The sequence below is a fragment of the Chrysemys picta genome, chromosome 2 (genome assembly GCF_011386835.1).
Source record: "Chrysemys picta bellii isolate R12L10 chromosome 2, ASM1138683v2, whole genome shotgun sequence".
Taxonomy (NCBI): Eukaryota; Metazoa; Chordata; order Testudines; family Emydidae; genus Chrysemys; species Chrysemys picta.
In genome coordinates this window covers 152,758,529-152,783,247 of record NC_088792.1, presented here as the reverse complement: position 1 = coordinate 152,783,247, position 24,719 = coordinate 152,758,529, and the positions used below count along the sequence as shown (strand labels likewise).

General features: G+C 45.3%; 1 protein-coding gene across 1 annotated transcript in view; it reads right to left on the bottom strand.

Annotated features, from left to right (window-relative positions):
• The window catches only part of LOC101939408 (pyroglutamylated RF-amide peptide receptor-like), a 101,152-nt gene extending 78,359 nt beyond the window's left edge, over positions 1 to 22,793 (bottom strand). Inside the window, exon 1 of the mRNA XM_005285214.3 lies at positions 21,960 to 22,793. Within this exon, the coding sequence (XP_005285271.2) occupies positions 21,960 to 22,302 (343 nt within the window). The 5' untranslated portion in view covers positions 22,303 to 22,793. The remainder of the gene's footprint in view (positions 1 to 21,959) is intronic.
• Positions 22,794 to 24,719: the final 1,926 nt, after the last annotated feature.

Sequence of the window (24,719 nt, the reverse complement as noted above, 5' to 3'; positions counted from 1 at the left end):
CTGTGCATTTTGGCTCTGTAATTAGAAGTATTTTGATACAGTCCTTTAATGGGGAGGCTTTGTTCAGTGAAAATTGTTTGGCTGCTTAACTGGTTTAATGTGATTATTGCATTAAGTCCAACATAGTTTCAGGCCACATTCGCTTTCTATTGTAATTCAAAAACTGTGTGTGTGAGTCAAAGGAGCATAGCATAAAATGTGTCTAAATGGATTAATTATTTTACTTGCTACCAGTGGGCAGCTATAATTTGCTCTAACAGCCTTTTAAATACCTGGACCTTCCTGGGAGCTGTGGAGCTATTCAGCCAGTTCACTGTGACATCTAAACTCTTTGAAGACAGGGCTGCCTCTTACATGTGTATACAGTGCAAAGCGCAATGGGACTCGGGCTGAGTGGGGCCTGTAATGTAACCAGTAGGGCTTGGTACTCTGCTGATTTACCCTAGCAGTCAGAACAGGTAGGTCCTATTAGATCCAACTTGGGTGCATAAAACAGTTTCTCTTTCCAAAGCAGAAGGTGAAAGGGACAAGGATAGAGGAGGTCCTGCATGGGAAACTTTCGAGGAACAGTCAAGCATTGATGAAAGCTTAGGTGTATCTTGATAGGTTAATAGAGTGTGTATGCGCTGTGCTAGGAGAAGAATGGGAACGCTCTTTGCTTATACTTGCCTTAGCTGTCCATGTGCTCTTTAAGCTGAGATTTTTAAAGCTGGTGGAACAATGCTCCAACACAAACTTTGCTAACTCCTCGACAAAATCTGGATCTGCAAAGAAATTCCACCTGACTTTAAGAGCGCCAACATAGTTACAATATTCAAGAAAGGGGACAAATCTTTGTGCGGGAACTACAGAGGTATTGCTCTCCTCTCCATCACAGGGAAGATTCTTGCCCGGATCCTACAACCGCCTCCTCCCCCTTGCCAAGGAACTTCTCCCCGAATCACAGTGTGGCTTCAGGCCATCCTGTGGCACAACCGACATGATCTTTGTGGCACGACAGATTCAAGAGAAGTGCAGAGAGCAACACCAGGAACCGTTTATGGCATTCATTGACCTAACCAAGGCCTTTGACTCTATCAATTGTGATGCCCTATGGAAGGTGCTGTGTAGGTTTGTCTGTCCACAGAAATTAATTTCCATCATCAGACTACTCCATGATGGGATGACTGCAGCCACTTTGTGCAACGCCTCAGAGACCGAATCATTCACCATTTGCACCATTGTCAAGCAGGGCTGTGTCATTGCTCCAACACTCTTCTCCATTTACCTTACCATGACCCTGATTCTCATCTGTGACTGCCTTCCTGACAGAATCGGGATTGAGTATTGTATGGATGGCCATCTCCTCAATCTTGGACATCTCCAAACAAAATCTAAGATCATGAGAATTGGCATCACTGACCTTCAGTATGCAGATAATTGTGTCATTCTTGCACATGCAGAGGCTGACCTGCAAAGCACCCTAAATCTTTTTGCAGATGCCTATCACAGCCTGGGTCTTTCTCTCAACATCAGGAAAACCAAGGTACTCTACCAGCCCTCACCTGCACAAACTACTCTTCATACTCCACAAATCACCATCAGCGGAGAACCCGTGGAAAATGTGGATCATTTTCCGTACCTTGTCAGCCACCTCTCCCAAACAGCCAGCATTGACAGAGAAATTGAATACAGGATCCTCTGTGCCAGCACATCCTATGGAAGACTACTCAATGATAGGGATCTACAAACAGGTACCAAGATCTTGGTTTACAAGGCAGTTGTCATCCCCACCCTTCTCTATGGGTGTGGGACCCGGGTAACCTACAGACAACATCTCAAACAGCTGGAGTGGTTCCAGCAGCACTGCCTCAGGAGGATTCTCAGGATCAGCTGGGAAGACGACACACTAACATCAGTGTTCTCTCTGCAGCCAACACCAACAGTATAGAAGTGCCGGTCATGAAATACCAACTCTACTGGGCTGGCCACTGTGTACGTATGCCTGATACTCGCCTCCCGAAGCAAGTACTCTTCTCTCAGTTAAGTAAGGGAAGAAGGGCTTGCGGAGGGCAGTGGAAGCGTTTCAAAGACATACTGAAAGTACATCTTAAAAAGGGAGGCATCAACCCAACAAACTGGGAGGACTCAGCGCAGAACAGAATATGGTGGTGCCACACCAGACACCAAGCCACAGCTCACTTTGAGGAGAACAGACGTGCTCATGAGACAGAGAAGCAACAAAGGAGGAAAGAAAAAGGCACAACACTCCAGACGATAACTATATCTCCTCCAAGATCACACCTGGCACTTCTGTGGGAAAATCTGCAGGGCAAGAATTGGGCTCTTCAGCCACTTAAAAACTCACCAGTGAACCCCCTTGGCAGACATCATCCTTGCATCATAGCCAAAGAAGCTCTTTAAGGACCTACTTGTGACATTCATACATAGCCCCTCCCTGTGGGTGGCATGAAACTGTACTCCCCCAGGGTGAGCTTCAGGAGAGATGATGCCACCAGCAAGCTGAACACCTCCTAGAGACACTTAGAGCTCTAGGGGAGCATGCCTGCTGTACCAGCTCATGGGTTACATCTACACTATGAGGTAGGACTGGGATTCCCAGCTCACATAGACAGACTCGTACTAGCTCTCAGCAAGCTCGCGTACTAAAAATAATCATGTAGCTGGGGCACCATGGGCCTTAGAAGGCTGAAGTGTGCCCTGCTGTCTTGGCAAGTGTGTAGTGGAGGTGGCCATCATGGTCCCACCCCTTTTGCAGAGCTGTCCTTGTACTCGGGGGAGTACAGAGATTGAAATAGGGCAGGTGCATGAAGGCTCCACCCCGTTTTCATGGAGGCTGGGTGCAATCTGTCCCAAGTTAAGGGGTCTTTTGGAAGTGCCTCTCAATCATCTGCTAGTAGGTAGAGCTGGTTGAAAATTTTCCATGGGAAAACACTGATTCAATTACATTAAATATTCTGTGGGAATGTGTCAATTCTACTGACATTTCGTTTAGGGGAAAAAAACCCGTAATGTTTCGTTTTAGACTTTTTTCCATTTCAAAATGACTTTTTAGCATTGACTTTAATATTTGTATGATCATTTATATCCTCTTTATAATGTACTATAAAAAGTCTCCATTGAAGCAAAATGTTTTGCTGATGTCAAAACAAAATGATTCAGCTGACCCCAAAAGCGATCGCTTGGAAGGTTTCATCTTGTGGGAGGCGCCAAATGTTGATGTCTTATTCTGCTTTGGAATGAAAGCAAACGTTGTAAGTGTGGAGACTCCTGGCTTAGCAAAGCTCTATTGCCAAGGCTGTTTGTTGGATTCTTGCCACGGCTGTTCGGGAGCTCCCTAGGGCCATGTGCACTGTACAGCTAACGTTAATAACTGTGACAAGTACATGGAACCGGGATGAACAGAAGTATTACTCTGTGCATTGTTCTGAGCAGGGCAGTGGGCCAGGCACCCCAATGACACAGCCACGTACTCTTGCCGCCAAAATAACAATCAGTGTTACTAGCAGAGAATCTTGTTGACCAAGTTTCAGCAGGTAGCAAATATCTATTTCCCTAAACACCGTGTAAATAGGATACTTTCAACCCAGTGTGTGACATTCAGGGCGGGGAAGCAGCACTAGAGATAAGGTTATTAACCTCGGAGTTCTCCATAAAACTCAGAGCCCTCACTGCATACTTCTGTACCTTACAGGTTCTTTTCTCAAGGCAGGAGATCATGTACAATTAGCCGAGACTCCGAAGAAACAGGGCAAATGCTGCAGACGCAGGGACTGGATCCTGAGCACAGTGTAAACCCAGAATCATCCCACTGACTCTGCAGTTGCATCAGAGTAACTGAGATCAGAATCCAGCCCTTAATCCCTAGCCTCAAACACTTAATGCAGCACCTGTTCTTCACTTTTAGTAGTAACAAGGGAGGAAGAAGAAGAGTGAATCACATTTTGAATTTTCACTGAGCTTCTCCAAAACACTTTAGAGCCAGATTCTCTGCTTGTATAAATCAGTATAGTTCCAATAGGCTCAGCTGAGCTATGCCGATTTGTACCTGCTGAGGGTCTTGATGAGTAGGGTCTTGTGTTGTCTGTCTTAAACCAGCTAATTAAAAAAAAAAACAGCTTTCTGGCTGGAACAAACTTTGTGCTAGCAGCTCACAACACAGCACCTCAGAGTGTGTGTGTGTGTGTGTGTTTTAAACTAACCATGAGGAGTTGAAAGTCATCCAGCTCCTCAGCCATGTGGGTTTTGTTGCAATGTATGTTTCCATGCTAAACCCTTTTATAAACCCGGATAAAGATCTGCTCGAAGAATGCACTTTAGCAAATTTAGCTGGACCGTCGTAATGGACAGAGTAGACGAAGGGTAAGAAAAGGTGAAGGAGGGGAAAGGATAAAAACAGGATCTTGGGGTTAATTTTTCATGAACTTGGCAGGGAAGACAGGGTACAATTTATAGGAATGGTAATACCTGTGGAGTGTGATGACATTTGAAGGTGGCTGCCATAAAGATGTTCATGTGAGATCAGGAAAAGCAGGCATCATCATTGGAGAGATGAACATCATCTGGTGAAACAGAGGTCTCCACACCAAACTGAAGGTCTGATTATACAGTACAATTGTACTGAGCATGCTACTGGCCAAAGCAGAAACTAGGCCAATGACAAAAAGAAGTTGGAAGCTGCCTGCCACATAGGGCCGAGGAAGATAGAATACCTTTCATGGAAGGACGAAATAACAAATGCGAGAGGTGAGGGAGCTGGTGGAGCAGGCCATGTTAGAAAACATCATCAAAGAAAGATGGCTCAGGGGAGAGGGATATGTACTCTATGGGGATGGGAGACATGCTAAGCAAGCATTGAATTGGATGCCTAAGGGAGGAATGAAAAAGCAAGGAAGGCCAAGGCAGAACTGGCAGTAGACAGTGACAGAGGATAGTGAATGCTCTGGCATTACCTGGGAAGACGTATCACAAGTAGTGAGCAATCGTAATCAGTGGAGGAACTGGACAGCCCGATGTGTCAGCCGTGCAGGAGGAGCTAAGGTCTATGATAGATTATGTGTGCCCAATAGAAAGTTGTCCCTACATTATCTTGCCAGATGACTGGAGCAGAATCAGCTTTTGTTATATGCTAATAGTGCTGATGCCTTTAAGAGACAATTGTTTCAAAGCATGGGTTACAGAAAGCATGGTCCTGACCCAGAAAAGCATTTAACCCTATGTTTAACTTCAGGATGCCATCAGTCCCACATTCTTATACCTACTGTTAGGCACTTGGGTCTCACACCTGCAAAGACTCAGGCCACATGCTTAACTTGAAATCTGATTGAAATCAGTGGGATTACTCATGGTATTTCCCCCTTTCCCTGACCCCTTGTCTAGTTAGATCATAAGCTCTTTGTGTCAGGGACTGTCTATGAGTATGTTTTTACAATGCCTAGCACAATAGGACCCAGTTTTCAGTTGGTCTCCGGGCATTATAGTAATATATTAATAATGGCTTAGAGGAAAGCACGTGCAGAACTTTTGCTGGATGTGGGCTTATATGAGTGTGTCTGCACTGCAGCTGGGCGTGAAGCTCCCAGCCCGGGTAAAAAGACTTGGGCTGACAGGGCTCAAGCATGGGATGGAGCATTTCCACGTCCTTGCTGCTTTCTGGGGAACGGCATCCAGCAGAGTGGCTAGGGAGCAAGTCAGCCCTGTTGATGGAAAGGGTCCAGAGAAGAGCAACAAGAATGATTAAAGGTCTTGAGAACATGACCTATGCAGGAAGGCTGAAAGAATTGGGTTTGTTTAGTTTGGAAAAGAGAAGACTGAGAGGGGACATGATAGCAATTTTCAGGTATTTAAAAGGGTGTCATAAGGAGGAGGGAGAAAACTTGTTCACCTTAGCCTCTAAGGATAGAACAAGAAGCAATGGGCTTAAACTGCAGCAAGGGAGGTCTAGGTTGGACATTAGGAAAAAGTTCCTAACTGTCAGGGTGGTTAAACACTGGAATAAATTGCCTAGGGCGGTTGTGGAATCTCCATCTCTGGAGATATTTAAGAGTAGGTTAGATAAATGTCTATCAGGGATGGTCTAGATGGTATTTGGTCCTGCCATGCGGGCAGGGGACTGGACTCGATGACCTCTCGAGGTCCCTTCCAGTCCTAGAATCTATGAATCTATGAATCTATGATGGCCTGATGCTGGCCAGGGGTATCCAGCGGGGAGTTGTTGGGGAGCAGGCCAGCCCCCATGGTTGCCTGTTGCTGTTCTTGCCCCTCTGCCTTGCACCCCACCCTGAATGCTGGGGGCAGCGGGTGCAGTCTGATGGGGCTTGGCTGCAAGGCAGGGGAAACTGGCTGAGGCTGCAGGAGGGGGTGGAATGTTGGGGATTGGGTGGGGCCAGGCTGGGGGTGCGGCAGAGCATGCATGGGCATGGGTGTCCAAGGGGCAACGTTGAAAAAAGTTAGGGAACTTTTGCTCTAGAGCTGTCCTTGGTGTACGTCATTTGTTCTAACTATGCACTGGAAACTTGAATTGCACTCTTATCTTCCATCTCCTAGTCTCAGGCAGTTTTTTGCCTTTGTGCTATTTATGGTTTTGCTTCTTTTGTTCCTTTTCGTATTTGAGGGGGAAAAAATTAAAAGATGAAATAAAAACACATTGTCAGCGTACAAGGGGAAAAAAATCTTGAACAGAGTGGAGAAATATGAATACAGATAATATTGTAATTATAAATTCATAATAACCCGTATGTCTCTGGCACCTTTCCTTACCTATCTCTGAGTGTTTTGCAAACAATTAATGGTATTATCATAGCTTGAGTCATGGATCGGGACTCTATTGTGCTAGGTACTATATAAAACAGAAGACCTTCCCTGATCCAAAGAGCTTACAACCTCAGTACAAGACAAGAGACAGATGGGTGCAGACAGATGGGGGACTACAAGGAATCAAGACAATAGTGGCCAGCATGATAGGCAGTTAACTAAGTTTCACAACACCTCTGTGATGTAGAATCTTCCAGAGGCACAGAACAATTAAATAACTTATCCTTGGTCATATGGGGCCAGATTTCCAAAGATATTTAGGTGCCTGAAGATGCAGAGAGGCACCTAGAGGGATTTTCCTAAGCATCAGAGGAGGTTAGGTACCTAACTCCCCATGGATGGTCTTAAGAACTTTTGAAAATTCCACTAGGTGCCCTTCTGCTTCTTTAGGCACCTAAATACTTTTCAAAATCTGGCTCATGACCCTCCTGCTCTCCCCCGCAATCCAGCAAAGCCTTGTAGCACATACTTAACGTTAAGCACATGAGCAGTATCATTGACTTTACTGTTACTACACCTGTGCTTAATGTTATAATAATCCCTAGCTCTTAAATAGCACTTTTCATCAGTAGGGCTCCAAGTAATTTATAAAGGAGGTTAACGTCATTATCCCATTTGTCAGATGGGGAAACTGAGGTACAGAGTGGGGAAACTGAGGCATGGAGTGGGGCAGTGACTTGCCAAGGCCACCCAGCAGGCCAGTGGCCAAGCTGGGAATAGATGCTCACTCGCTGGGTTTCAGAGACTGGGCTTCATCTGAAACATCTACACTGCTAATTTTAGCCCCGTGACCTGGATCAGTTGCCCCAGGCTCTGAGACACTGTGGGATTTTATTTCCAGTGTAGACATACTCTTAGTGTAGGCAGGGATCTGTTGTGTTTAAAAATGTTTTGGCTGGTTGTGGATCTCCGGAGTTAACCACACTGAAACGCAACTATCCTTGTTCACACAAAGGGCAAAATCATGTTTAACCTCATTATATCAAATGATGTAGTTAATGCATTTTCCCAGTCCAGGTAAGGCGATGTTTTAAATGGGAGCTTTGGAAACAAAAGTGGATTGATCCTTTACCGCAAAGGTTGAGTTAAATCTGCCACTGAACAGAGAGTTAGAGACCACTGGTGCTGTATGTCCTTACTCAGACTGTAATCTGTTATATCAAGAGTCCACTTGGTTACTCCACCAGAGAAAGGGCCCAGTCACAATTTATCTGATCTTTCAAAGTCTCTAATACTCCCCCGAAATTGGATTTCATGGCTGGAGATACCTTGGCCAGCAAAGCAATTTTCTGACAATATTTTTTTTCCAAATTGCTGAGGGATTCTGGTTCAAAGAGGATCAAAATGCTGGATAAAAACATGCTGCTCCCAGTCCAAAAGTGCTAATCGGCTTCAACAGCTCGGAGCTACTACCCCCCTGCATTTTACTCACGACCCTCCTCCTGAGACCAATCCAAACATTTTAACTGATGCTCTCCTCAAGCTGGGAAAGGTTCAGATAGAGTGAAGTTACTGTTGCCAATATAGATTTTTGCAACCGCTGGTGCCTCCAGGGAAACAAAAATATTCTATTGGCAAAGATCAGTTGGCTTATTTATTTTTATTGATTTCCACTTTAAATGTCGTTGAGATCCTCAGACTTTTAAACCAATGTATAAATGGCCTAATACTGGAATGTGTATCTCCCACTGACCTTAGTTACAAGCAGGGGCAAGCTACCTAAAATAGACCCAGGCTGTGTCTACAATACAGTGGCACAGCTGCAGCTACACAGCCTAGACGCTTGCTTCAGCGACGGGAGGTTTTTTCCATCGTTGTAGTAAATCCACCCCCTCCAGAGGCGGTAGCTATAATTCTTCCATCAGCCTAGCGCTGTCTACACTGGAGCTTAGGTCCCCTTAATTATGTGTCTTGGGGCTGAGAATTTTTCACACCCCTGAGCAACGTAGCTAGATCGGTCTAAATTTTAAGCGTATACGAGGTCACAGACTGCAAAACTACTCTCACTGTTGCATCCCTTATAATAGCACCAGCCAGAGCGACACAAAGGCAAGGCGAACACACAGAGAGGAAATAAACTAATCCAACGTCAGCAGCAATACACGTGACCTGATGGCCACCTAACCTGGACCTTAGTGACCTACCCTGAAAGAGTGCATTCTGAAGGTTCAGAGTGCTCTTACAGGCAATCTTTGCAGCTCCTCTTGGTAAATTCAATTCCAGGCACTTGTGTGAAGTAGCTACTATTGACTGTAAGATGTGGGAGGTGGCTGGAGGGGTTCAGGGCTCACCATTTACACGCAGTGCTGGGCTCTGCAAATGCACATCAGGGAAGATGGCAGATGCCTGCTTGTGGGGTTTGAGTTAGCTGGATGTGAAGTGGAGATAAAAGTTGGTATTAACTTCTTCTTGCTTCGATGTGAAGAAAAAAATACCCAGACAATCTTAAGTAGAAAAAAAGAGGGTGGGGAAATCACAAAACTGTCATAGGTATTTTTCCTGATTTCCCCCCGTACCACTAGTTTTGAAATTTCAAAAAATTTCAACCAGCTCTGATCTTAAGTGAGAGGACGGGATATAGGTAGGGTTAGCTCATGGAAGTAACAGGACAGGAGAGATCCTGTGAACGATGAAGCTGTGCTTTGTGGGAGTTTGTGACGTTTTTAAGAACAGGTTAGACTGACACTTGTCAGGGATAGTCGAGTGATACTCAGACCTCAGTGGTTCAGGAGCCAAATTAGCAATTAGCATTACCCAAAAGAGCCACAGTTGTGTGAATTCATTGTTTCCTTTACCTATATATATTCATTCTCACAGTAAAATGACTGATCAAGTATTTTATCAAGTACCATTGGTTAATAACATAGCAGAAGCCTCCTGATTGGTTAATAACTTTGGTTAATAATTCAATCACAGTGTTTTAATATGTGCTGCAAAGAACTGCAGGAGACACATTCAAGAGCCACTTGTGGCTCACGAGCCTCAGTCTGAGTATCACTGATCTAGGTATACTTAATTCGGCCTCAGTGTGGGGGAGGGATGGACTTGATGACCTCTTGAGGTCCTTCCAGCCCTACATTTCTATGATTCCCTGAGCCTAAGAGCTAGTCTACACTAGAAAAATTATGCCAGTATAACTATGTCAGTAAGGGGTATGATTTTTTTACTGATATAGCTAAACCAGTAAATTCACTAGTGTGGATGCATTTATACCTGTATAAAAGTGCCCTAAACCAGCATAGCTTATTCAGCTTATTCTCCTTCCCCGGACGAATAGTTATACAACAATAAGGGCTTGTCTACATGGGGAGATAGCCCAAAATAGCTATTCTGCATTACCTTTCCTTGTGGGCGCGCTATTCCGCACTGAGTGCATTTGTTCGGTTTAGTTTAGTCCACTTTGGAATAGCTATTGTGCTTTAAATTCATATCCTAACTTATTCTGCACTACTTTCCCCATGTAAATAAGCTCTAAGACAGAGAAGAGAAAAATGAAGACCAAGAAGAAAATATATCATAACCGAAAGTAGCATTGTTCCTGCATAAGCATTTTTCCCCAACACATTTCTATAAAACATCAGCTGCTGCTTTAAAAAGACATTTCCCCTGGCTCAGCTGAATCTCAACAGAATATTTCAGAGGCACTAGACATTTTAAACTAGTCTATTTGGCCAATCAAACAAAAATAGTGTGTACTTTTAATATAATACCTGGGATTTGTATAAAAGAAGAATTAATTTCAGAGCCTCTGGATCTCTGGCTCAGCCCAATCATTAAATAAATCAAACTTGAAATAATATTTATTGAATTAGGGCTCTTGAGTGGCACTTAGTTCCAGAGCCAGGCTGAAGGGGATACGTTGCCTGAGACATTAGCTGGAGGCAGCCTGAAGAGGTCAGGAGAAATAATAATGCCTTCCAGGGATGCTGGAGGAGGTGCACTCTCTGGTAGCCTTTGCTACTCTTCTAGGACTCGATTGTTTCCCAAAGACACAGTCTCAATTCCCTTCATGCTCAAGGGGAAATAGTAGTTTTGCAAGCAGACTTTACCAGCAACAATTCTCTCTGTCTCTCTCACACACACAGAGAAAACAAACGAACTGCACGAGTGAACCAGTGCCAAAGAAAATGGCTCTCCCCTGGGGACTAAGTGGATTTTTATGGGTTTTAGAAAAGATGTAAAAAATTGTTCTCAGTGGGGACAAGCTACAGTTCGGGAGAAGATCTACCGGTCAGGGAGGAATCAAAAGTAAGTTCTTTCATCAAACAGTAGCTGACATGCATGTGCTGTAGCAAAACCTATGGTGCAGGGGGCTGAGGCTCAGGGCACTGCAGGTGTGCATCATAATTGGATGTGTGATTGGGCAGAAGGGGGAAGCAGATAGGAAGTGCGGAGAGTGTGTTCAAGCTGAAGAACTGATCGAGATGCTGAACTTGACATTCTGCAAAAGACAAGCTGAGCTTCATATCGCTGAGCCGCGGCCTTTGTTACAGCCACATCTGTTCCCTCTTTCGGTGGCACTTGTCAGCGTAGTATCCAAGTAACTTGCAAGGTTAAAGGTTCAGCCTTTACTCCTAGAATACGTTACTCTCCTCTTCGGTTTCTCCCTGTGAGAGAGCTGGTGATTGGTTCCTTCTGAATTGGGGCAAGGCTATTTTCAGAATTCCTGCGCGCGCCTGCAGCTCCCATTGAAGCCGACGTGCTTAGCAACCCTGACAAACTAGGCCCTGGGTATTATTGCTTGGGGAAACTTTAGTTGCAACAGATGTCTTGCGCCACATATCTTCAAGGCAGTGAAAACTGGGTTTGGCCTCTTCTCCTGCCAACATTTCATGCTCTGGCTGTCACGATTGGTGTCTTTTGAACCCTTAGATCCCCTTTATGACTCCCTTCTAATTACAACTATGCTAAGAGTTTTATAACAACTTGTATCATTGCAATAGGTATGGGAGAGAATCTAGATCTGTTAGAGAGTGGAATAGTTTCTCCAAGGGAATAATATTATTTGTGGTTTGTAGTTATCTAGCACAGTGCAGCAGGGATTTGAGAGCACTTGGCAAATGTTGATGAATCTAGCCTCACGACACTGCTGTGAGAAAGGGAGGTGGTATTCCATTTTATAGAGGGGAGAATTGAAGCAGAAAGAGGTGATGTGACTTGGCCTCACAAGGGGCATGTTTCACCATTGCCCTGTGCCTTGTGCAGTTAAAATGCTGCCAGTCTGATTTGCTAGTGTGCTACTTTGCACTGTGCGAATGACCCCAAAAGTGCAGGGTAAGTGGATCAGGCCCAGGAAGTCTGTGATTAGGCAAATAACAGAACTCCTAGTCCTGTGCCTTACCTACCCTTCCTTTTCTCAAGTGCTAGAAACCCCAACACTTGAGTGATTGAAAATCAGACTAGATAAATTATGGGATGGAACAGCCCTGCAATCCACAATCTACAGCTGGGCTCCATAGAGGACACTAGAATAAGAGTTCCTAGTCGTGGGAAATATAATTGATCCTCAGTCATTCTTCTTAGATATAAGGACCAGAGAGGATTTCCAGGATTTGCTCATTTAGAGCGTTACTTGCAATGATTCAGATGAAACACCAGCTCCCAAGACTCATTTACCACCCTAAAAATGCACATGGTCTGCATGATTAAACAGGAGAGAGTTGTGTTTCCACATATGAGATGCATCACCTCATTTAGTAATAAACAGAGAACAAATTGGCTGGAAGCTACTTTCTGATGATGCACTCAGAGCAATAGGGAGAAAAAACCCGATTTGAATCGAATTATACAAGAAAATAAGTACAGCCTGCGGACTTTCCAGCCTCAAATTTGGAGAAGGGGAGGTCTCTGCAGCCCTAGAGCCCCCTCCATTGGAGGAGAGGAGCAGAGAACCGCAATGGCAGGAGAACCTCCAGCCCAGCACTGTCCATTAAAGGAGCCTTTCAAGGAGCAATCCCTCATACTGCATAGGGAGTGCAGAAACTCAGAGCACGGATTCCTAGCATCCTGCTCCAGAATGCAGCAGAGTCCCAGTGGTTCAGTTGTGTTTGGGGCCTTTCTGGACTGGAGGATGAGCAGGCGGCATGTGGGATACAATGGATGTTTTAAGAAGTTCTCCTGATGTTAGGTTATCTCCGTTTTTTCCCTCTCCTGGATTAATATGAAAAGTGTGTGTGTATATGGAGTACACTGATTTCCCCTAGCTGGGGATCTCACCCATATACCTTTTGTAGACAGGGCTACAAAGGCCTGATTAAAACATAAGGAATTCTATGATATTTCTATGTGCCTTAAGGGATTAAAGAACCAATAATGAAAACAAGAGAAACTGTTTTGCCAGTTGCCAAAGAAGAGATCATAGTACTGAGCACGATTACAGTTGAAACTACTGCACCATTGATCAAAGATATTAAAAGTGAGAGAAAACAGCTGAGTCTTTCCTCTGCAGCAGGAAACCTTGGCACAGGTCATTCCAGTTTAAGATTAACATGGAGAAAACGTTCGGCAGAGAACTGAGGGAAAGAGGAGAAACCATTTAAAGCTGATGGATGGGACTTTGGGAAACACCGGAGAATGAAAGAATTATTGAGATGATACTGAGAATGTGGAATTCACTCCTGTGCAGAAGGCCAGCGTAAGGACTTGTGTGGTGCATAGATTTCTGTACGGGGTTGAATTTCACCCAGGGTTTTTTGATATAGCTTGGGTGAGAAAGTGAGGATCTCAGTCAGGGTATTATGCTTATGCTGCAGCCAGGGGTCTGAATGGCAGCTGGTGTAGAAGTCCCTGTGCTAGCTTGCTAAAAATAGAAGTGAGGATGCAGAAGTGTGGGCATCAATGTGGGCTGCACAAGTGAGTACATATCTGGAGGCCCAGGTGGGCTTATTCAGCCAGCGTGTGGCATCTTCACTTCTATTGTTAGTGAGCTGGCCTGGGTACATCGACATGGGCTGCCATTCACTGCCCCCCCCCCCCCCCCGCCCGACTGCAGTATAGAGGTACCCTTCAAGTAGAGATGAAGTGTACTGTGGTGGGCAGGCAAGTACATAGGAAGGCCTAAGTGGGAGTTCATAATTATTTCAATAGAGGGTAAATAGAACCAGGGGACCATGTCATGGAGACTAATCAGTTTCCTTTCCAGAAAGCGCCATTACACAATAAGAAGGCAGCAATGGCAGAGAGCCATGTTAAACATGGATCAAGTGCCTGGGGTTAGAGGAGCATTTTGTAAAAGTGCGAGTGGACAGCTTCTGCCTTACTCACCCTGTGAAGCATGGGCTGATGTACTTTTGGGGACGACTTCAATGGACGCTGCCCTAAACATGGCACAATTCAGCAAAACGTTTATGGCATAAGTCCAGCCCGTTCAGCAAAGCACTAAAGTGTGTGTCTTAAGTATAAGCATGTGTCTTAAGTCCCATTGAAGTCAATTAAGCTAAAGGGTCAAAATGTGCTTATACTCTTTGCTGAACGATGGGCTGCTGAATTCAGGACTATGACAAGGACCCGCATGTGAGGACTCCCTGTTCATGTTGATCAGCAGCCAAATTCTGTTGTCTCACTCATGTAAATAGTCTCATTAACTTAAGTCCACAAACTATCTTGGACTTTTCTTAATTATGTATCTTTAATCTGGAATTAAAAGAAAATATAAAAATAGAATATAGGCATCTAGAAAAGTGGGACCAATCTGTTACCGTACCTGCAATGCTGGAAAGCCCTGGAGGCTTATCCAAAGGAAATATTGAGGGAACATTATTTTCAGCAAAATAAAACAGCAGTAACACCAAATAATTACATGGATCAGAAAGAAGCCCAGGGAGAAATCAAAAATCCTGACCATGTTGAAACAACTGCTAGAAATAGTGGAAGATCTGGCAAACAAGCGATATAAATTAGTCATAGAGGTCTATGCAACTCTAGGACAGGAATCTGAGACTAATTCTTGCCTGCCTTGTCATGGGTGTAAAATGTCACCAGATCAGAATTATACATTCATCACTCTGGTGAATGAATCAAGCCCTAGAATAGAATAAAAAGATGTAGTGAGTAACTCACATGGACTGCTACTTAAAATGAAAGGTGAAAGTGAATGATGCATAAACATAAAATGTGTTCTCACTTCCCATACTGCCTAAACAAAAGAAACAAATACAGTTTTTCTTTCTGTGATTCATCCCTGAAACAAAACGAGTGGAAAGATAACCAACACAGGCAATTTTTTGGGCCCAGTTCTCCCTCATTTGCACTGTAGTAAATCAGGAATAGCTCAGTTATGATCAGTGGCGCTGCAGAAGTAAACTCGTGTACATCAGGCCCTTTAAGGCAATTTACATTGTCACTATTAAGCAGAGATGAACAGGGAACATTGTGTCAAGGCACTCCTCAGGGATGACTGGCATCTTGGCCAAAAAGTGGGGATGAACTGGGGACCATGGACATGAGTATCTACTGGAGTGGCTGGGATTTTTTTGAATGTGTGTTTTTTTTCCATTGGAAAATGCCAATTTGTCAAAACAAGAACATTGTGGGGAAACATATCTCTTTCCACCAATGTTCATGATGAAGGTTTTTCACATCCGGGATGGAATTTCTGTGGGGAAGGAGAGGGACCCTAGAATAGTTAATAGCCTAGTGGTGAAGGTATTGACCCAGGTTGGGGGAGACTCAAGTCCCTGCTCTTTCTGATTTGGAGTTGCCCTAGCCATAGACATGCTCTTTCTGATTTGGAGCAGGGTCTTGAACCTGGGTCTCCTACAACTTGTATGAATGCCCTAAACATCAGTCTCTGGGTCTGCCCCAATAAATATTTTATTTTTTATACAAAGTGGAACAGCTCCAATAGGAGAGACTGACTTTCTACCCCAGTGATTAAGGCTTTCATTGGAGATGTCAAAATTCTGCTTCAAGTTCCTGCTTCAAATCAGGCAGAGCTAGGACATAAACCTGTTTTTTCCGCATCCTAGGTGAATGCCATAACCACCAGGCTATGGGTTATTGTGAGCTTGCTGGAGTCTCTTTCCCCCTCTCACATTTTTTCCATCACTTTCAAAAGGTCTCAGTTTTCGTTCTGAATCAGTATGAAAACAGATTCCAAAATCTCAGCATTGTTCACCAAATGGAGTTCTTGTTTGCCTGCCAGCCCTAGCCTCTCCAGCTATAGCTGAAAAGCCAGGCTCTGTAGCTCTGGGCTGTAAAAGCCCGTATCTTCTGTGAATCAGATACAGAGGAGTATATGTATAACACACACTGGCTACAGGTTTCAGAGGGGTAGCCGCGTTAGTCTGTATCAGCAAAAAGAACGAGGAGTACTTGTGGCACTTTAGAGATTAACAAATTTATTTGAGCATAAGCTTTTGTGGGCTAAAACCCACTTCATCGGCTGCATGCAGTGGAAAATACAGTAGGAAGATATATATACACAGAGGACATGAAAAAATGGGTGTTGCCATACTAATAGATGACCATATCTTAACTCAAAAAGTTGTGGAGCCAGCATGGGGGAACTCTTTATTAGACTTTGTCTTAACAGATAAAGAGGAACTGATTATAGAACCAAAAATCAACAGTAATTTAGGTACAAATGATCATGACTTGATCACATTTATAACCTGAAGAATATGCTCTAGGAATTATTTTTAGGGCATTTCTATCCTTTGTGCTATACAGAAGGTCAGACTAGATGATCACAATGGAATATATGGGTATGTCTGCATTACAAAATTAGGTCAATTTTATTTAAGTTGACATTGAGTCTCTGATTTAAGCAAGTCGATTTTGCATGTCCCCACTATGCTCATTGTGTTGGCAGAGTGCATCCTCACTAGTAGGGCTTGCATCAACTCACGGAGCGCTGCACTGTGGGTAGCAGTAGCCGAGTGGAATGTTGGGTTGGGCTTGCAATGCCTCATGGGACCAAAATATTTGTGCGGGTGGTTATGGGAACATGGCATTAGCCTCCCATGATGCACTTACCTCCCTCCCTCCCTGAACTCAACAGCAAACAAACCACACCTTTTTTGCGTCTTTTTCCCTAAGCCTGGGTTACCCGCACAGACGCCATAGCACGGCAAGCATGGACCCCACTCAGCTGTACACTGTTGTTGTGAGCATTACAAACACCTCATGCCTTACCCTGCAGTATTTACTCAGCCGAAGCAGGAGCCACCGTGCAGAATAAAGTGATGCCACGCAAGCGGCCCTGCTGGAAGCCCTGGAGTGGAGCAATTTGCAGATGCTGGTGACAGTCACACGTCACCTTGACACGGTGGAGCGCCGCATCTGGGCCTGGGAAACAAGCACTGACTGGTGGGAACGCCTAGTTATGCAGATATGGGATGACGAGCAGTGGCTGCAGAACTTTCGAATGTGCAAGGCCACTTTCATGGAACTGTGCGAAGAGCTTTCCCCAGCCCTGAAGCGCAGCAATACTAAAATGAGAGCTGCTGTGACAGTTGAGAAGCAAGTGGCAATATCTCTGTGGAAGCTTGCAATGCCAGACTGCTACCGGTCAATGGGGAATCAATTCGGAGTGGGTAAATCTACCGTGGGGTAGTGACTCTGGGCAACGTGCAGGACATAGTGAATGATTTTTCTGCGATGGGGTTTCTTAACTGTGGTGGGGTGATAGGCAGAATGCATATCCCTATCTTGGCACCAGACCACCTTGCCAAACAGTACATAAACTGAAAGGGGTACCTCTCAATGGTGTTGCAAGCACTGGTGGATCACAGGGGCCGTTTCACTGACATCAACGTGGGATGGTCGGGAAAGGTGCATGATGCACACATCTTTAGGAACACCAGTCTGTTCAGAAAGCTGCAAGCAGGAACTTTCTTTCCAGACAACAAAATAACTGTTGGTGATGTTGAAATGCCAGTCGTGATCCTGGGAGACTCAACCTACCCCTTTCTCCCATGGCTCGTGAAGCTGTACACAGGCAGCCTGGACAGCAGTAAGGAGTGGTTCAACCATAGGCTGAGCTAGTGCAGAATGGTGGTGGAATGTGCCTTTGGATGTTTAAAAGCCCACTGGTGTAGTTTGCTTACTAGATTAGACCTCAATGAAAGCAATATCCCCATTGTTGTTCATGTGTGCTCCATAATATCTGTGAAACAAAGGGAGAAAAGTTTCCAGTGGCGTGGGCATTAAGGCAGATTGCCTGGCAGCCAGTTTTGAGCAGCCAGACACCAGGGCAATAAGAAGAGCACATCAAGGCACACTGTGTCTCTGTGAGGCTTTGAAAACTAGTTTCATCCATGACCCACAGTAATGTGACACTTATGTGTGTTGTTCCTTACCTAGCTGTCCCCTTCATTGCATGTCCTCCCCTGTAAACTCCTCCCCCACTAACCGCTGTGTGCTGAATGAATAAAGAACCTTTTCTCCTCAATCCATTTATTTTTTTATGCTCACAAACAGAGAGAGACAGCAAAGATAACCTGGGGCTAAGGGGCTGATAACACCGGGGGGCAGAGGGCTTAGAGAGAGAAACCAGGACAACTTGCTTACAACTGCACTGCAATAACAATCAAAGGTGTGGGAATGGGTACCTTCTGGTCCTTGTACCCTCCCCTGGAGTTGAGTGCAAGGGATACCAGACTCTCCCCCTCCTCCCCCTGCATCCTAGGATGTCTGGGAGAGGAGGATGTGGAACTTGGCGATGAGGGAAGCAGGTTCAGCATAGGCTGCAGTGGGACTCTAGTGTCCAGCTTCCTTTCTTGAACCTCAACCAGATGCCTCAACTTGTCTGTTGGCTCCCTCATAATCCACACCATCTCATCCTGCATGTCACACCTGTGTTCCCTGCATGGTCTCCTGTCCATGTGGTCATTGTGCAGGTTGTCAGACAATGCAATCCTCCATGCGCTGAGCTCCGTCTTGTCACTCTCGGAGGCGCACATTAACTCATTGAACATGTCCTCCTGAGTCTTCTTTTTACACCTTCTAATCTGGGAAAGTCTCTGTCCCGGCTTGGAGGATGCACCGGCGGACAAGGTTTCAGCTGCAAAGAATACAAAGCACAAGGGTAGCATTGACAGTGCATACATTGTTTCTGGTGCAAGGTTAAATCTTTTTATAAAAGAAACACCCCTCAATGCACTTCCCTGCAAGCCACAACATAAGCAGAACTGCTGGCTACTGCAAGAGTCGGTTTGCTGCTCCAGCCATGGTAAGGCCACGAGGCATTGGCGAGAGGTCTTGTGCTGCATCTTTTATTAAGAAATCCTTGGGATCAATGGTTCCAACCTCAGCACAACCCCCTTTCCCATAGCAACCTGTATGATGCTTAAGGACAGGCACCAGCATAAAGCCCCGCAAATAGTTTCATTGTTACAAAAGCAGCACAGGGTTGGGGTGGAAGGGAGACGAACAGGAAGTGTTGCCTCCCCTTCTTTAAATGCTGGCTGCAGTACGCAGTGATTCCTTCCAACCACAACCAGGTCACGCTCGGGAAAGTGTGGTTGTGTGACCCAGAATTCACCAAACAGGGGTGGATTACTTATCAAATTGCTTGCGGTTTAAGGGTTAGCATTGAAAACTTCCCCCATTTCTCCTAGGTAACCATATGCGCTATCACTCTCCTAAGGGTAACAGAGGCAGAAAGGGAGCAGATGCTACAAGCGTCTGGGTACAGACCTGGTCCTTATGCTGCAATGCTGGGTGCCGCAATGATGCCAGAAGAGTTAATACTGGAGTGGCGCAGGAAAGTGTCCTAGGGTGGTGGATGAAATAAGGCAGCCCTTCCCAGAAACCTTCTGCAAAAATTGCAGAGTACCTCCATGAAAGCTTCCTAGAGATCTCCATGGAAGATTCCCGGGCCATCCCCGGGCACATAAGTAGTCTTTTTTGGAGCGCACCCTCTGCATAGCTGGAATGGCCACCGATAACCACTATCCCAATTTTTAAAATCAGATTCAACATTTAAAATAATAGCATTTCATCCCTACAGTTTGATTGGAAATGTGTACTCACCAGAGGTGCCTTCCCCAGCATCATGCTCTGCCGCCAACTGGCCCTGTGAGGGGATGGGCTCCAGAGTTTAAAAAAAGTTCTTGGCTTTCAGGGAGAATGGATCCTCCACTTGTCTGCTGCGCATTCTCCTCCTCTTCCTTGTCAACAATGTCCTCCTCGTTGTTGCCCAAGGTCGCCTGGGGCTCCTGGGAGGTATCCACAGAGCGTTTTGGGGTAGTGGCGGGGTTGCCACCTAGAATTGCATACAGCTCTTCATAGAAGCAGCACGTCTGTGGCTCAGAACCAGAGCGACTGTTCACCTCCCTTGTCTTCTGGTACACTTGCTGAAGCTCCTTTATTTACATGGGGCACAGCTGTGTGTCCCTGGTATAGCCCTTCTCCCCCATGCCCTGCGTGATTTTTGGCATAGATATTAGCATTTCTTCTGTTGATTCGGAGCTCTGCCTGCACAGACTCTTCTCCCCACACAGCAATAAGATCCACCACCTCCTGTGTGCTCCATGCTGGAGCACGTTTGCGGCCTTGAGTATCCATGGTCAGCTGTGCTGATGAGCTTTCCACGCTGATCAAACAGGACATGAAAATTCAAAAGTTCCCAGTGCTTTAACGGGTGGGCAGCTGTTTCCTGTGTACCTGGCAGAAGTGCAGTGGAGTTGAAAGTGCTCTCCAGAGCGGTCACAGAAGAGCACTATGGGACACCTCCTGGAGGCCAATTCCTTCGAATAACATAGCGCAGTGTCTACACTATTCCCATGTTGACGAGTGGATGTCGACTAAAGCACTACACCTCTTGCGGAGGTGGAGTACAGAAGTCGACTTTACAAGCCCTTTAGGTTGGCAGAAAGGACTCGGTAGTGTAGACACATTATTAACTTAACCTAACATGGCATATGTTGACCTAACTTTGTAATGTAGAACAGGCCCATGAATCTAAGAGGATGCCCTGGAGTTTGGTTTTAGTGATGACATCCTCCTCATTGATCCTGTAGTGATTATTCAGTTACATATCTATCTAACTTTATGACTACACTTTTGCTCCTCAGTCCAACAGTGGGGCATTCAAATTTTAACAATCAGATTGGCCGCATTTTCCCTGGTTTTCCCTCATGCTTTCAAAGGGAAATACTTTTTGACAGTAAGCAGCAACTAGAAATGTTATCACTTGTGGGCATGCCACTTAGAGCAATAGCAATGTGACTGAACTCACTCTGGTCTTGCCTAATGAAAACTTCACTTCTAGACCCATTTGTGAAGACCCCAGTGTGATGTATCTTGATGTATTGATTCAGTTATCATATTCTTATCATGCCTTATACACATAGCTTGATTTCAGTGAGTATTAACCACCCTTTGACCAGTGTCCTGCTGATTATTTACTCCTCCTTTCTGAATGTCAGAGCATGCCACATTTTCTTTTGTATAACTAGGTACCATATAACACAATGAGGTCTTAATATATGGGTAGGGCTCAGAGGTACTCTGGTAATACAAATAAATAATATAACAACACCATAGTCACATACATGCACATTTAAATGATAAAATGTGGATACTAGCATTACCTTTCATACCCTGCATAACTCATTTGTGACCCAATAACATGTTTTCCCAGGCTAAGTGACAGGTTCCTAATTGCAACTACAAAGAGAGACCCAGAAAACTACAAGCTGACAAAGATAACAGAAAACAAAGAGGTGGAAATTCCAAATTGTTAGCAAAACACAAAACCGTCTTGTGTGAGTTTATTGCATTTTTATTTTTTTAAAGGTTATGAAGGTTCATTTTTCTGCATGTGACCATAATTTCTTTTAAAAACGGGAAATAGCCACAATTTATTGAGCCATTTGCAACATGACAGCGTTGTGACAGAGTTTGCAAAAGCAATTGCCGGAGTACAACTCCCTCCCACACCCAGAGGCTGATGGAATGATTTGTTAAGTGTGGAAGGAACTGAATTATTCCAACAACTTTTAAAATGATTCCGCTTACTCAGCTAAAGAGAAGGAACATCTGGTTTTAAAACAGCAAAATATGGACATGGTCTACAACTTAGCTATAAGGCGGGGGGGGGGCGATTGGTTAATGGGCAGTAGACAACCTGTGGCAGGTCTCAAGCCTTGGGGAAAGAAGCAAGGGGAAGGGTGGGGGTGAGCCCACTTGGACAGACTTACCACCTAGCCATTCTGAGGAGACGTTTTGCAGGAGAGTGAAAGGGATGCAGAAGAAAGTGACCAGCAGGTCACTGCAAGCCAGGGAGCAGATGAAAATATTGGTAGCTGTTCTCATGGCTTTCCTCCGGATTATGATGTAGACCACCAGGCTGTTGCCCAGAAGAGCCAGTGCGAAGATGATGATGTAGATCACCAGGAAGACAACCTTGGCACTGGGAGGCAGCTCTGGGATGTACACGAGGGGTTTGAGGCCGTAGGCGGCAATGAACTCTTCCCTGGTCATGTTGTGCTCCTCCAGGAGCCTGTTGAGCGCCTCCGGGGTCACGTTCAGTCTCCTCTCCATGGTGCTGGTCCCTGGTGGGATTCCTCTCACGCCGGAGCCTTGTCCTTGGTGCTGAATCCAGGCACCCAGCGCGCTCAGCTCAGGGCTGTATCCCGCTGCCTAACGCAGGACCGGTGCGCTCTCCATGGTGCTGACCTCTGGAGTGACTCCGCGTCCCAGCCCTGTCCATGGTGCTGCTGCCCGCATCTGTCTTCTCCCCTGGCTGCTCAGCTCGCTCTTCACTCCATGCTGCCGAACTGTGCGCTCCGCGCAGCCAGCGAACCAAACTGCAAGCGCCCTGCCTTCTGCTCCAGCGTGCGCTCTGGGATTGAAACAGCACCTCCTGCCACTGCCCCCTGGGCAAAAATCATCACCCTGTCAGGCGAAGAAGAGTTCCTGAGCAGCTGCAGCTTGCTAGGGAGTTGTGCTGCTGGACTCAGCACTGCCTTGGTGCTCTGCAGCCTGCTTTTCTCTGTCTCTGTGTCTCTCTCTCCTTTAGTAGCCTCGCTTCTGAGATCTGAAGACGTGAGTGATGGCTTATCACTCCAGTTCTGGCAGAGCAGTTTCTCTCTTCCTCCCAGGAATAGGGAGACACAGAGTAAGCCTCATTCCCATCCCGAAACAGAAATTGCTGCATGACACATTCCCATGGTATTTCCATGCGCCCTGGGATGATTGGCAAGTTGGTGGCACCAGGAGTTTCCTCTGGGGCAGAGGAGATCACAGGCAAATGATAGAGTAGGCAGCTGTCAATCCTGGCTCATTAAACGTGCAGACCTCTAGACTCCAGTCAGAAAAAGAAAGCAGGGCTCGAATAATCTCTCCTTTCAGTTAACCTCAAATGCAGCCACCTTGGCCACATGGAGCCACCAGGGATTTTCTTGCAGCCACAGCTACCTGGGCAGTGATTTTTTGGGGGGAGAGGGGGAAGCAGCAGCCCCTCCCCAGGGGCCATCAGCAGTGGTTGGGCCCCTCTGGAGACACACAAGCCAGAGGAGCAGGCAACCAGTGAGTTCCCCACCTTCCTGGGGTAGCTGGAGTTGAGCTTCATCCCTGGGGTGGCGGGTGGCAGGCTCCAGCCAGGGGGCTTTGGGTTCTGTCCCTAGGCTCTGTCCCCTGGGTGTGCGGCTTTGGGCTCCGTTCACTGGCTGTGTGGAGCCAGGCTCTGGCTTGAGCTCACCCCCATCACCTCTGGCCCTGCTGCCTCCCCCAGTGCACCATCGCCCTTGGTCCCCATTGCCTCTGTACCCACCTCCTCCTCCAGGGCTTAATTTGTCCTGGGCTTGCTGGGGCTGAGTAAGTCTGCTGTGAAAAGTGATATTAAACATACAAATATCACTTTTCACAGCAGACTTACTTATAGCTAGCAAATATACAACGTTCTTGTCTTCTATCTATCTATCTATCTATCTATCTATCTATCTATCTATCTATCTATCTATCTATCTATCTATCTATCTATCTAAAAGACAAGAACGTTCAAAGCACCTTATTTGTGTTTCTATTCTGTTTAGGTCCAGAAAGAATAGAGACAACTGTACGTTATTTTTATTATTGAGTCTGCAAAAAGCAACCCTACATAGCCCAATTACAATGATTTGGACATGTATATGTGCATATTTATTTGTTTTTCCTAAAGTTAATTAAGTATTTTAGGAAAAATTGTCAGAATGGCCATCAGCAAGAGTTGGTTGTCGCACTCTGAGGCCACCAAAAATTTTCTTGTGAGAACTCCTGGGGGAGACCTCACAGTTCACTGCAACTTCTGGCCCGAGCCCGGAATTAACAAAAGCCTGCACAGCTTAGTTTTGGGGCATCAAATTAAAAGTCTTAAAAGTCTCTATAAAGTCTCCAGCCTCCAACTTCCATTAACACACAGGCAATGGGGACAATATTTTCTGAGCTGCATCATGAATAATCCCTGCATGGTCATTGATTTTGTTTTGTTTTGTTTTTAGCTTAAAGGTTTATTAATGACTTCCCCAACAAATCATTCAGGTAATTAGCTTGGTTATTGCTCTGCAATAAAGCCTGATTTGTAAATCCATCTTTCACTCCTCTTTATCAACTAGTGTCACATGTAGCCTAGGGACACTGAATGCAAAACATTTTGCTCAGATGCCCTGAATCAAGGGCCTGTGTTACACCATTTCATTCCAGATTTACACTGGTGTATCTCCGCTGACTTTAGTAGAGTTATACCAGTGTAAAACTGGAGTAACACTGTAATGAATCAAGCCCCAAGTGTTGATTATTATTTTAAAAGTTTTAAAAAATAAATATTGAAAATTATGTTAAAATAATATTTAAATTATTTTTCTGATTTCAGAATAAAAGGTATCTGTTCTATATAGGTTCTAATGCCACCCTGGTCATTGTAGTATTTGAGTTTCTTTCAGTCATGCATAAAGCAATGTGATTAATATCTGTCATATATG